Raw genomic sequence first — 15,196 nt, 5'->3', positions numbered from 1 at the left:
CAATGACAATAAAGACTCTTGAATCTTGAATCTTGAAGAGGGGTGTTAAATATGCGTTTAAGTGTTGCAGTTTGGTTGGCTTGCCTGCATAAGCTCTGACCCAATTGATGCTTGTTTTGGCCCCAAAACCATTTTGCCGGTGTGAGCCAGTCACAAACGCTTTTATTTGACGCTGCCACTGTAATCAGGATTAAAAGAGAGCAGGACCCAAGGCTTCACTGATTGAAGCAACATGAAATTATGACAAGCACCTGTCCTAGTTTCTTTTGTTCTGTTAATTTGCCCTTTAGAAGAGGAGAGAAAAACGACTTGTTTGCATTCCAGGTCCAGCATGAGAGGCCCATATGTATCTGCAGCCAGTCCTTTTAAAATACACACACATCAAATGTCTCACTCACTAAAATGGTGAGTAAAATAATAAGCAAAAAATTGAAAATGAGTTGTCTGCAGTTCTGTGAAAAAAAGATAAAGAAGACAGACAAAAAATAAAAAAAAAATGTACATAAGGACCAAACAAACCTGATCAACATTTCTGGTTATTCCAGGTGTGCCTCAAATGACAGTCAGTGCACTAGTTTTACTGTTTCATTGCAGTTCATTATACAGGATACATTAATAATAAAATACAAAACATGCACATCTTTATGTCACATCAAACAATTGTACCAGCACAAAAGGGAACAGTTCAGGTAACAGTCAGCAGGCAAGATGAGAATCGCAATAGACATCAGTTAAAATCTAGTACAGTTTGTTCAACAACTTTCAGTGTTTCACTGTTCATTTTAGATGTTTTTTAGTCAGCCCAAAGAGCGAGACAAAACATACTGAGGATAAATGATGGCCATCTACATTATATTTCTCATGAATATTAACATGCCTGTAACATAAGACATATCAGTTCTATATCATAGCTTTACCATCATAGAAGCTTCCCACAAATCCTTCAGTGTGGGGGAGGCCCAGCCAGAGGCAGTATAATAACTGGACGGAGCTTCCAGGTGTGAAAAGTGAAGCGATGCGGAACAGTTTTAAACCTGCATTCTTTCTATTGGCCAGCAGGGGCTGACAAGAAGCCAAATTGTCTGTAAGAAAAGTTTTCAGTGCCCTTCTTTGAACTTTTTTTGCACATGAAGAAATACTCTCTCGCTCTGAAATAACTTATCCTATTGCAGCTTCCAAGCTATTGTAACCTCCCTATGAGCTGCCATTGTTGCTTTTGAATGAACAGTTGCATGAACCACTGTGGTTCAGCTACATGCCTTGAAGCCTGGAAAGGTAAATTCTCACCATTCTCTTGTGAACTTGCAAATCCAGCTAGTTTACAATATTTGGAATAACAGGGATGTATGAGTCAGGTCTCAAGATCTTAAAGGCATGTGAGATTAGGTGTGGTCCATTTAGGAGAGGTATGTGTAGTAGTAGTATCTATAGTGTAGTGGTGTCTTAATAGACAAGCAAGTAAAGGAGGATAGTGAGGTTTGAAAATAAGAAGCATAAAAGGCACCAACAATAGTTGATAAACGTTGGAATGACAACCAAAACTGTGTGTGTTTTCTGTCTGTACATGGCTCAACAATTTTTTCCTATTCACAATATTGAAATTAAAATTAAGCATCATCTAAATCCTTGTAAGTAAAAAGTTGGACTGTGTGAATGAGGATGTGGATTAACTTTGAAATTTAATTTCAAAGAAATTTGGATTAGAAATTAGAACAATAAATGACTTCAGATAAAATAACACTTGTGCCTTTATGTTGAAATGTACCTTTTAGGTTATTCTTTATTTTGATTCTTTCTTGACAGTTGTTTTTCCTTAAGATATTTACTTAAGATGCAAACGTTTGCGAAGAAAAGATATTTATTTTAATCCGGTGTGAATGTGCTCCTTCTTTGGCATCCAGATCTTTTTACTTACAAACCGGAAGTTACCTTGTTCCTGCGAGACATAAAGATTTTGTATGCTGTGAAACGAGCTAATTAATTAGAAGGTGAATTCATCTTACAACAATATATATTGTATACATTGCATATTTATATTGCATACTCTTTTTTTCTATTGCTGCCAAAACCTCCATTCTTTTATACACTAACTCTAACTAGTGTTAGTTACATTTTGAAAAAAAACACCGGATGTGAATGGCTTCACTGCCCCGCTCACTTTAAAGGGTTCATATTCAGCTGGTGTCGGGATGCACGGCACGATTTCTTCATTCCCAAGGTGTCTCTTCACAGCCTGAGGTAAATCTACCGACATGTGAATAATGCTGTGTTTTATAAGCCTTGATGGCTGCTATTTCCTAAATTTGCTAGCGTAGTCTACCGAAGTCTAATACATTGTTTTTACTACAACGTCGTCTCTTACCAAGCTATGAGTATTTTATTCAACCAACCAACCAATAATCATAATTCAGTAATCTTGCTATTTACTCCAAATCAGTGTGTCACAAAGTATATACGGTATTTTAACATATTCATCAAATATTGAAGATGTGTATAGTGAGTCTGTGCAGTTTACGGCGACCTTTTATCTTGTTCAAACTCAGGTGTCACTCCGACGTGACGTGATTGTCGCTAATGCTGGAAGAACATGTTCAGCGGGTTCCTTTGGAGAAATAAACCCCGACGGGATGACATAGATGCCCGACGCGAAGCGGAGCATTCAATAATATGACAAAAATAGTGATTAAGACATATTTTATTTATTTAAAATCATGTCAAATGTGGAGAAGTGACGGGATATCCCAGACCTGAGAGAGAAGTAGCTGGAGGCAGAGTTTGGTTTGCCGCTGTTATTTCGTACTGATGGATTAAAGTCCCGCAGCAGCTGATTTCGGCGTTCAGCGTCTTACATTAAAAATCTGTCTCCAGTTTTGTCTCCACTAAGCAGTCTTTTAGCAGGCCGATCGTCCATGCTGTGTTTTTCGTGTCTGTCCGCTTCAGCCTATTCAGTCTCTGTGTCCTCAAGTCGCTTGTGCTTTAAGATCGCCTCTCCTCTTACTTTTCTCGTCTTTTTTGCTGGGGACATGTCATTCTCCAGCCAAGTGTTTTGTCCTCTCCAAACAAATTAAAAATCATGTCCGGATGCTCATTATTTTTCCACTCAAATCAGCTGGCAATTTGTTATTGATCTTGGTACATGATCGCATTGCCCCTTTATTAATTATTATTATTTCTCCCTAGGAACCTGCTCCCTTACATAAACACCGCAGAATTTCGCGCTTGACCAATCAAAATCGAGTATTTAAGAGTGCTTTATTTGATATTTTAAAGAACATCAGAAGAAATATGCGACCAAAGAAAATTGATTTTTTTCTTATTGGTTTTATTTATTCAGGATTCAGTTTTTGATGATATCTGAGACATGTACATCGGCCTAGAGAGCTCAACACACTACAACGTAAGCAAACACCATGGTAATCTACAGTAAATTTGTAATGTAACATGTTGTTGTTTTTTCAGCAGTGATGTCGATGAAACATGCCAAGCCTAACTTAAGCCAGTCTCAGGTGGCTGAGATGGTGAAGAGGCTCTACAATGTGACACCATCAGAAATTCGCCCGCTGCCGAGCTACGGTGACCAGAACTTTTATGTGGCGGCCACCGATGGTGGTGAGTACGTCCTGAAGATAGTGAACTCAGAGGACAGTAAGCAGCCTGCTCTGATCGAGATGCAGACGTGTGCCATGTCCTTCCTGCACCAGAATGGGTTTCCTGTCCAAACAGCACAGCCCACCACCTCAGGACAACTCTTGAGCCTGGAAGAAATAGGTACGAGACCACTCACTTTAGACCTGAGGAAATCTAATGCTTGAAGAGGAATGTCTGGTAACTTAGCTGAAGAGATAGATGTAGACTTCAAACGTGATTGTCAGGAATGGGCCCTTGGCAAGATGCCAGAGAGCTAGTAAAAAGCAGTGTATTCTACACTGTGGGAATGTGACCAGTGGAGGAGGTAGACTCCCCACCTGTCCTGTCTCAAGACAAAAAAAAAAAAAAAAAAAAAAATCACATTTGTAGCTTCAGTCTTTTGCAATATAGCAGGCTGTGGCAGGTTCATGTCCTCTGTAATAATAATACATAATAGTATTACATGGCTGTAATACTAATCCTGCCTTAACTTTTAACAGAAACTGACTACGGCTGTCAGAAGTACCTGGTGCGGCTGTTGACTTATTTGCCTGGAACCACTATTTCCAAGGTTCCTTTAACACCAGAGTTACTGCATGAAACCGGCAAGACAGCAGCCAGAATGGACAAAATCCTACAAGAGGTGCATCAGTAAAACACGTGTGAAACTTTTAGCTCATTGACTTTTTTTTGTAATACCTCCACATCTGTTTTAAAAATGTCTGAATTATTGTGACAGCAAAGTGCTGCAATATGTGAAAGTTTGTCGTCTCAAGACAAAACTTTAAGTTTGATTTATGAAAATGTCTTAAAGTGCTATTGTGTAGGATTTAATGGCATCTTGTGGTGAGGTTGCAGATTGCAACCAACTGAATGCCCCTCCCCTCAGCCCTTTCCAAGCACATAGGATAGGCATTTTTCTAGAGCCAGTTTGGTTGCCCGTTCTGGGCTACTGTAGAAATGTGGTGGTGCAACCTGGCGGACAAAGAGGGGGCCCTGCTCCTTCTGTAGATATAAAGAGCTCATTCTAAAGAAAAAAACATAATAATACGTATTTTCAAGTGATTGTTCACTAATGAAAACATAATTATGAAAACTACTGTATATTCCATTTCTCCCAGTAGAGCCCCTAAATCTTACACGATGGTTTAAAGTGACTGTATCTACCACAACTGCTGTTTTCTTGAATTACAGATAAACCATGAATTTGCTATCCTCCTGCTATCCTACTTTTGAAATGGATACATATACATAGGCTACCTACACCACTATTCAAGGAGGACTATTTTTGGCTAAGGTTTTCAATCAAAAGGTTGATAAATGGAGGTGCAGCTGACAGCATTTTCCTGCTGATAAACAACCTTTACACTGTGCAGTAATGTTCCAGCCCTTTTCTGATTTCATAAGGAAAATGATGTTGAATTTCCAGCACTGAAAGGTGTTCTTGTTCGATGTCATGGCTTTGCTGACCTGTCTGTAGATATTCCAAAAGAAGACATTCCTGCACGGTGAAAAGATGCAAAGCAACAGAATGACCGTCATATTCTACATATAAGCTTTTCACCAAAAATGATATACTCAGATGTAACTCTTTTTGTAATCACCAGCATTTTCATCAGTAACTGTAATATTTTTCCCAGTAACTGCAATGGATTACAATTAAAATTTATTTTGTAGCACTGTATGTAATAAAGGGCCAGCCCTTCACTGCTCATTCAACATGAAACTGGCTTTGATAAGCAAAGCAGTTAACAACTGATTTAATTCTTTTTTTCTGGCGCTCTTTTACTCATGTCTTCTACTTTTCCCTCTGCTTTGTGCCTCTCTATTTTATTATTATCACTATTCTTTGTATTTTTTGTCAGTTGGAGCACCCTCATCTCAGCACCCTGCAGAGAGAGGGGTTCTTATGGAGCCTGTCAAACATTCCCCTCCTGGAACCATACATCAGCGTATTAGATGGAGATCCCCTCAGGAGGTTGTGAAATCTGTCATGCATCAGTACAAGACCTCTGTGGCCCCCAGATACTGTCATTTCCGCAAGAGTGAGTGACTTGTTAGATTCTATACTCCGATAAATTGTCTTTTTTGACAATGCCTGCATCAAATTCAAACCTGTTTGAACACTTGGATGAGGCAACAGGTCAGTATAAGCTGTCTTCTTCAGAACCTGTGTGTGTCGCTGAGTTCATGAGGGATCATGTAGTTTGGTTGCCAGGAAAAACAACCTTTCCTTTGTTTCTTTTCTAAGGCATTAACCACGGTGACTTCAACGACCTCAATGTGCTTGTGCACCCTGATGAGAATGACGGCTACAGGATTTCTGGCATCCTTGACTTTGGAGACATGAACACTGGCTACTACATCTATGAGCTAGCCATTACCATTATGTACATGATGTTGGAGCACCCTAAACCCATAGAGGTGGGTGGGCATGTCCTTGCTGGCTGGGAGAGTGTGCACCCCCTCAATGAGGCAGAGAAAGATTGTCTCTATGTACTGGTGCTGTGTCGCCTCTGCCAGTCATTGGTTTTAGCTCGTTACTTTGTGACCCAGCAACCAGAAAATGCAGAGTATCTGATGATTACGTCCAGGAAGGGCGTCCACATTCTCCGTCACCTCTGGGAGCTCGGAAAGGAGCAGGTGGAGAAGGTGTGGTTTCAGAGTGCCGCGCAGTTAAGTGACAGAGAGTGAGGAAAGCCATTCACAAATTCACAACAGGGTGAATCCAGTGAGCCTTTTGTCCAGACGCAGTATCATTGTAATTTCACCAAAAAACAGATTTTTTACTGTTGAGTTTCAGACATTGTAGCAGGAATACCACAGTGTGTCCAAATTAGAGACGAGTAGATTAGCAAAAAAAGTGCCAGAGGAAGTATTGATAGTCATCATCACATACTGAAAAAGCAAAAATAGTCATCAAAACAGCTGAGAGTAAGAGCAAGAAAGGATTTTGAGAGAAGTGCTGCATAGTGAGCAACTTCATTCGTAACTCATCAGGTTAATAATAAGTGTATAAAGTGTTCAGACTTTTTTCCTTGGTGCTCCTTTGTATGGTAACTCCTCTGTATTGGTTGAAGATCGGATTCACTTGATTGCGAAATCCCTCCCTATTTGCTGTAGAGTGCACAATTTAATTCAATTCAATTCAATTTTATTTATATAGTGCCAAATCACAACCAAAGTTGTCTCCGGACACTTTACATTTAGAGCAGGTACAGACCAGACTCTTTATCTACAGAGACCCAACAATTCCCTCACGAGCAAGCACTTGGCGACAGTGGTGAGGAAAAACTTCCTTTTAGGAGGCAGAAACCTCAAACAGAACCAGGCTCTGAGTGGGCGGCCATCTGCTTCAAACGGTTGGGCGGGTGAGAGAGAGAGAGAGAGAGAGTGAGAGAGATAGAGATATAGAGAGAGATTGTCATGTCTCATCATGTTTGAGGTTTTGTTCACTGGCGTCATGTTGTGTCTTGTGTCTTGTTTCCCGACTATCTGATTGTCTGCCCCGCCCTGATTGTCTCCACCTGTTGCTCGTTACCTCGTGTATATATTGTCTGCGTTTTCCCCTGTCCTGTGCCAGATTGTCTTGTATCGTCCTTGGTCCACGTCAGTCCTGTCTTTGCTACCTAAAATCAATACCTTGCCTAGTTTTCCAAGAATCTTTTGTTCTTTGTTTGCATTCAAGAAACCTTAGCGCCTTTAGTTATTGTTTTCACCTTACACCATTCGTTGTATTTTTGTTATTGAGCATTTTTGTTGCTAAACCGGCTTCAAGCCTTTTTTTGATTTCCAAGTGTGTCTTTGATTCTGCATTTGAGTCCAGCCTCAGTGTGCCTGAGCACCGTGTCAGAGATTGAGATATATAGAGAGAGGTTCGGAGTTGGACAGAAATCACAGATGTGACAGTTGTACTAGATTTACAGGTATACAAAGAAATGGCATGGTATATGCCTATGTGATATTTTTATGTATTTGATGTATTAACATATTAATAGCAGATAGTATACGAACATAGTAAGGCATTAATGATCTAACAACAATAATAGCATAGCTAATAACAATAAAAGTTGCAGTGGATGTCCGGTAGGTGTAATCAGTAGTCCAGGGTCAGCCGCTCTCCAAGAAAGCACAAAGACTCCGGAGAAGAAGCCAAGTCAGTAACATGCCTTGGTAGGACAGGGACGCATACTGATGGAGAGGGAGAGAAGAACAGAGGTTTGCATATCATTGAAAGTCTCTTGGCAGCCTAATCCTATGTAACAACTAAATGTAAGCTTTATCAAAAAGGAAAGTTTTGAGCCTACTCTTAAACCTTAAGCCTACTTGTAGAGAGGGTGTCGGCTTCCTGGACAATAGCTGGAAGATGGTTCCATAGAAGAGGAGCTTGATAACTAAAGGCTCTGGCTACCATTCTGGTTTTAGAGACTTTAGGAACCACCAGTAAGCCTGCATTCTGGGATCACAATGTTCTACTGGGTTAATAGGGTACTATGAGTTCTTTAAGGTAAGATGGTACCTGACCATTTAATGCTTTGTAAGGAGAAGGATTTTAAATTCTATTTGGGATTTTACAGGCAGCCAGTGCAGCGCGACTATTATCGGAGAAATATGGTCTCTGTTCCTGGTTTTTGTCAGAACATGTGCCACAGCATTCTGGATTAGTTGGAGAGTATTTAGCAATGAATTGGGACAGTAAGGAATTGCAATAATCCAGCCTGGAAGTAACAAATGCGTGGACTAGTTTTTCTGCATCATTTTGAGACAGGAAGTGCCTGAATTTTACAATGTTACATAGGTGTAAGAAGGCGGTCCTTGAAATTTGTTTTATGTAGGAGTTAAATGACATATCCTGATCAAAGATGACTCCCAGATTCCTTACGGTTGGACTGTGGGCCAGTGCTATGCCATCCATAGTTACCATCTCATCGGATAGTGAGTTTCTAAGGCAGCCATGTCCAAACTATTCCATAAAGGGCCGTGTGGCTGCAGGTTTTCGTTCCAACCAAGGAGGAACGCACCAGGCTGGACTCATTTAATCAGCTGATCTCCCTTTTCAGCTGATAACTAAGGGATCCCTTGATGTTGATTGGTTGGCCTGGTGTGCTCCTCCTTGGTTGGAACGAAAACCTGCAGCCACACGGCCCTTTATGGAATAGTTTGGACATGCCTGTCTAAGGTGTTCAGGCCCAAATACGATAACTTCAGTTTTGTCTGATTTCAACAATAAAAAATTGCAGGTCATCCAGGTCTTTTTTCCTTAAGACACGCTTGGAGTTCAGTCAATTGATTGTTTTTTTTCTGGCTTCATTGATAAATATTGCTGAGTCATCTGCATAACGGTGAAAATTTATGGAGTGTTTCCTGATTATGCTGCCTAGAGGAAGCATATATATATATAGAGAGAGTGAATAGGATCGGTCCAAGCACAGAACCCTGAGAAACGCCTTGACTTGCTTTAGTGTACATAGAGAAGTCGCCAAAGTGTACGAACTGAAATCGTTCTGAAAAGTAGGATTTAAACCAGCTTAATGCAGTTCCCTGAATGCCAATGAGGTGTTCCAGTCTCTGTAATAGGATCGTGAACGAGGACGCAGCCATAGAGTCTCTAACCATGTACTGCTTGAGTGCTCTTTCATTTTTACATTTCTTTTTACATTTTTTTTCACTGAGTAGCAAAATACTGTGAACATTAAGTGCAATCACATCATTTTATACTGATGCACTGCAGCACAACACTTAATTTTACCTGCAAAAAGCCAAACTCACTCAAAATGTGTGAATCATGTTCAAGTTTTAAATACATTTTTGAACCAGTGCATCACTGTGAGGTTTGTTTTTGTCATGCTGAAACCAAGACAGTCAAAAGACTAAGGAATTACCCAAAAGAAATGTAAAAACTCCTTTTAAGCCAAATGAAATAGCTTTTGCTGTCTGGCTCTGTTTGGTTGGGTGAGCCCTACATGCTTTATAGAAGAAGAGAATCAACTTATTCACCTCTTCAACGCCAAGCCAGTCTGTTTTCCACTTTTCAGTTGTAGAAGGTACAACCGTCTTTTTACCTTTAATCATTTTTTTACCAGTCTGAGATTTCCTGGGGCATTTTTTCATTTTGCCCTTATTAATTTCCGGTGCTTGATCTTGTCAAGAAATGATACTAAGCTCTGGAAGGTTTGGATTATTATGGGATACACTGGTACTTTGTCAATTTCATGTGGTTAGCCATACAAAAATCCACATTTAATACTCAGGTTATTTGTCAACTAAATTGTCTAGTGATACGAATTGTTATGCATACACACATACTTAGGTGCAGTATGAGTTTCTGTTTCAGTGGGGAATTTCGAATATATAAGCTTTCAGAATATGTGTTGAAAACTTTAACTGTACAAATGTTTACCATTTAGTACTTTGATTGTGTGCCAATAATCTCAATAAACAAAAGAACACCTCCTGAACAGAGTCTGTTACATTTTTTTCAATAAGTATAACTTTTTGACTCTAGTCTATTACTTCCAAGTGGGAACAAGCTTAATTGTTAGAAGTAGAGCAACATTACACACTAGAAATGCACAGGAGCTCGGCAGTCAAATTCAGTGTCATTGAAAGAGATCAGAAGAGATGTTTTTTTTCATGAATCTCCTTCACTATCTGTCATAGACAATCTGGTTGACTAGAAATTGAGAGACCTCATGTTTGAAAAAGAAGCTCTGCCCTAGTTTACACAGAAACAGTTTCACTAATTGAAGTACAACCCCAATAATCAAAACTCCACCTAAATGTCTTGGTGGACTTGGAAGTTGGTCAATAGATAGTTAATTTAGATTTAGACTTTGACATTTACTGTAAAACTTGCCTTTGGAATAACTACACGTGGGAAATTTGGTTGTAGTTACTACTCAACTCACATAAAGAAGCAAGGAGACTGATGCGACTGAAACAAAGTGAGTGAACAGTGGCAGATTACTCCACTGATTTCCGCACCAGAGCCAGCCAAAGCAGGCAGAACAGCTCAGCCCTCTGTGATGCCTTTCTCCATGGTTTGGCTGACCACATGAAAGATGGACTGGTTTCACATGACACCCCCATCACCTTGGATTGGGTGATTGATTTAGCCATCTGCATCGACCTTTGGGTCCAGGCATCAAGGGGGACCCCAATGTTCTCTTCCATCTCACTCTCATGGAGGTTCTGCTGCAGTCAACTCCACCTCATTTTGTCATCAGATTGGGGATCCTGAGCCCATGCAGTTAGATGGCACCTCTCTCTCCCTGGAAGAAAAGTAGCGCCAAGTCCAATCTCTGTCTCTATTGTGGGGCAGCGGGACACTACATCTCCAGCTGTCCAGCAAAAGCCAGAGCTCACCAGTATCTGGGTAAGCCCTGGTGAGCCCCACTGCCCTGTCACCTCCCCAAAGGCAGAGACCTCTGTTCCAAGGCCGCCTCCTCCTTCCAGATGGCCCTCACACCTTGGCTATCTTTATTGACTCTGGGCCCATGCCTGTATCATTGATGAGGTGATGGCCCTTCAGCTGGGGCTCGAGCAGGTTCCCCATCTGGTTCCTGCTAGTGCCTAAGATGGACATATCTTGGTTACCATCACGCATCAGACCTCTCCTGTTCGTCTGCTGCTTTCTGGTAATCATCATGAAACAGTCCAGTTCCACATCCTGAGCTCTTCCTGCCTGCCACTCATCCTGGGGTACCCATGGCTCCATCTTCACAACCCTCACATCGACTGGGCCACTGGGGCCATTCTGGAGTGAAGCTCTTCCTGTCATAAGAGATGCCTGCAGCAAGCCTTGGCTCCGGTTCACTCCTTCAGCTCCAGCGTTTTACCTGACCTCACCGGGGTGCCACCTGTGTACCATGGTCTTCAGCAAAGCCAGAGCCACGTCTCTGCCCCCACACCGCCCCTACGACTCCACAATAGATTCCCTGCCTGATACGTCACCTCCCAAGGGGCGCCTGTACTCTGTGTCGGAGCCCGAGAGAAAAGCCATGGAGACTTAGATCAATGACTCCCTGGCCGTGGGCATCATTCATCCTTCTTTGTCTCCTGCTGGAGCAGGGTTTTTTCTTTGTTTAGAAGAGGGACAAGACATTGAGACCCTGCATCGACCACCAAGGACTAAATGAAATCACCATAAAGACTGCCACTCATCTCCACTGCCTTTGAACTGCTCCAGGGAGCCACCATTTTCTCCAAACTTGACCTGTGCAACGCCTACCTCCTTGTCCACATCAGAGAAGGAGATTAGTGGAAGACGGCATTCAACACCCCAACTGGACACTACGAATACCTCGTAATGCCATTTGGCCTCACCAATGCCTCTGCCGTCTTCCAGGCACTGATAAACGATGTGCTCAGAGACATGCTCAACAGATATGTCTTTGTATATCTCGATGACATCTCCTGGACCAAAGAGCAACACATTCACCATGTCCAGTCCTCCAGCGCCTCCTAGAGAACTCCCTGTTAAGATAGTTAAGATGGCCCTAGGAGAATGGTGCCATTGGTTGGAGGGCACCAAGGAGCCATTTAAAGAGGAGGAGCTGCTAAAAGACTGAACTCTCACCAGGCCCGCTGGTCTCTGTTCTTTGCCCGTTTCAACTTTGTCCTCTCTTACCATCCGGGGTCCCGCAATGCCAATCCCGACATCCTTTCCCGTCAGTTCCTGAGGACAGAGGATTCTGTTGATAGACCTGAGCCCATCCTCCCTACATCCTGCCTTGTTACCACCGTGACCTGGGACATAGAGGAGAGGGTGAGAGACGCCACAGAAGGACAGCTGGGTCCCAGCTCCTGCCCACTAAACTGCCTTTTCGTCCCTCCAGCCTTGAGGTCAGATGTGCTACTATGAGCCCACTCCTCCAAGCTCTCCTGTCACCCTGGTGTTCAACGGACACGGCATGCCCTCCTACAACGTTTCAGGTGGCTGTCCAGGAATTCATTAAGCCAGTCCTACCACCTTCCAGGAAAACTTCCTACTGTAGTGAATTTGTGCTATTTCCCCTCCAACACACTCGTTGAGCCTTTTGAGAACTGTAGACAATTATCTGCTTACGAGCCCCTCGGCATTCCCTACCTGCTATGTTGGTCTTGTGGTAACTTGCCCACCTGCCACATGGGAGTCCTGGGTTCAAATTCAGCCATACCCGCATGCCTCTGGTGGTTAATTGTGTTCCTACATTTACCTGCTGAATAAAGACTGTTAATGCTACTACCTGGTTCATTTGTGCTACAAGTTGGTTCACTCTACACCCATATTTCCCCTCCAACACACTCGTTGAGCCTTTTGAGAACTGTAGACAATTATCTGCTTACGAGCCCCTCGGCATTCCCTACCTGCTATGTTGGTCTTGTGGTAACTTGCCCACCTGCCACATGGGAGTCCTGGGTTCAAATTCAGCCATACCCGCATGCCTCTGGTGGTTAATTGTGTTCCTACATTTACCTGCTGAATAAAGACTGTTAATGCTACTACCTGGTTCATTTGTGCTACAAGTTGGTTCACTCTACACCCATCACAAACTGAAGATACTAGCTATGATAGGCCTCTACTGTTGCTGCCAGATAGGCTGTAAGAAAAGCAGCTCATTGGCTGACCAGCTGACATTTCTCTTTCTCCTCTCCTGTCAGAGTTGCGGGAATGCTTTGTGACAGGTGGTCAAGATGACTGCTGATGCCTTCATGAACCACTAAACCTCAGGCTTCAGCTGCACAGCAGTCATCGCCCATGTGGGAGATGTGATAAGAAAATAAAGATCACTGAAATGCGCTTGACATTAATGCATAGGCACACTCCTTAACAGATGCACAAATCTGCCCAAAAACATCTCCATTGAGCTCATGTGATGCACACACACACACACACAAATACAAAAAACAATGTTATATTCGGAATTCACACACACACACATGCACAAGGTGGGCAATAAGCGTACAAGAGACTTCTGTCTGTAGAGACCAAGAAAATAATTTATTCTGTCTAATTAAAGTGACCTGTGTTTATGTTTAGTGCCAAAGCAAAGAGTGTTTTTCTCCCTTAGCCATGACAACAATCATTCCTTAGCCTGATGAAAAAAACACTTGCCTATATTTGAAGCTGCACCAATAAATATTTGTATATTAACGATGGGTCAAATGACTGAAAATGTAAAAGTGTGATACACTCACTCACAGAGAAAAATCACCCAACTCTGCAGCTCCACTTATCTCCACGGAACTTAAAGACTCTATAGCGTCAAATGCCAGACAAAGTTAGCAACTATCTGGTGAAAGACAGAAAATAAAAACAGTTGCAAGAGGGATGTTAAATATGCGTTTAAATGTTGCAGTTTGGTTGGCTTGCTTGCATAAGCTCTGACCCAATTGATGCTTGTTTTGGCCCCAAAACCATTTTGCCGGTGTGAGCCAGTCACAAGCACTTTTATTTGATGCTGTCACTGTAATCAGGATTAAAAGAGAGCAGGACCCAAGGCTTCACTGACTGAAGCAATATGAAATTATGACAAGCACCTGTCCTAGTTTCTTTTGTTCTGTTAATTTGCCCTTTAGAAGAGGAGAGAAAAACGACTTAACCTGTTTGGATTCCAGGTCCAGCATGAGAGGCCCATATGTATCTGCAGCCAGTCCTTTTAAAATACACACACATCAAATGTCTCACTCACTAAAATGGTGAGTAAAACAATAAGCAAAAAAATGAAAATGAGTTGTCTGTAGTTCTGTGGAAAAAAAGATAAACAAGACAGACAAAAAAAAAAAAAAGAAAAAAAAATGGACCAAACAAAACCATTTCTGGATATATGCCAGGTGTGTCTCAAATGACAGTCAGTGCACTGGTTTAACTGTTTCATTGCAGTTCATTATACAGGATGCATTAATAATAAAATACAAAACATGCACATCTTTATGTCACATCAAACAATTGTACCAGTAAAGACGTAAACAGTTCAGATAACAGTCAGCAGGCAAGATGAGAATCACAAAAGACATCAGTTAAAATCTAGTACAGTTTGTTCAACAACTTTCAGTGTTTCACTGTTCATTTTAGATTTTTTTTAGTCAGCCCAAAGGGCGAGACAAAACATACTGAGGATAAATGATGGCCATCTACATTATATTTCTCATGAATATTAACATGCCTGTTACATAAGACATATTATTTCTACATCATATCTTTACCATCATAGAATCTTCCCACAAATTCTTCAGTGTGTGTGGAGGCCCAGCTCGAGGCAGTATAATAAGTGGACGGAGCTTAAAGAGTCTTAAACCTGCATTCTTTCTATTGGCCAGCAGGGGCTGACAAGAAGCCAAATTGTCTGTAAGGTAATGAGAAAATGACTAAACATTGTCCTAATGAGCTTATGGTCTCAGCCATTAGTTTCAAGTCTTTAATACAGCATGATGTTCATTTTGTAAATGATTCCCATTTAGTGAAGTAGATGATAAGGCAGGGTATGCTCAGACCGTGTCTACCTTTAGATCGACAAGTCACAAACAAATTTCTTTCAAAGTACTTATTCAATAATACTTGTCAGGTGACTGGATAAATCATCAGTCT

The 15,196-nt window shown here is 41.6% G+C and overlaps 1 protein-coding gene across 1 annotated transcript; it reads left to right on the top strand.

The window, feature by feature from the left end:
• The first annotated feature begins 2,158 nt into the window (after positions 1-2,158).
• On the top strand, positions 2,159-6,868 carry LOC121605787 (hydroxylysine kinase-like). Its single transcript, XM_041935864.1, is given in 6 exon segments — positions 2,159-2,238; positions 3,460-3,768; positions 4,128-4,270; positions 5,493-5,595; positions 5,598-5,672; positions 5,879-6,868. Coding segments are annotated over 5 exon segments (1,068 nt in total). The 5' UTR covers positions 2,159-2,238; positions 3,460-3,464; the 3' UTR covers positions 6,322-6,868.
• The last annotated feature ends 8,328 nt before the right edge of the window (positions 6,869-15,196 follow it).

Source organism: Chelmon rostratus, chromosome 4 (assembly GCF_017976325.1).
Source record: "Chelmon rostratus isolate fCheRos1 chromosome 4, fCheRos1.pri, whole genome shotgun sequence".
Lineage (NCBI taxonomy): Eukaryota > Metazoa > Chordata > Actinopteri > Chaetodontiformes > Chaetodontidae > Chelmon > Chelmon rostratus.
This window is presented reverse-complemented; position numbering and strand designations above follow the sequence as displayed.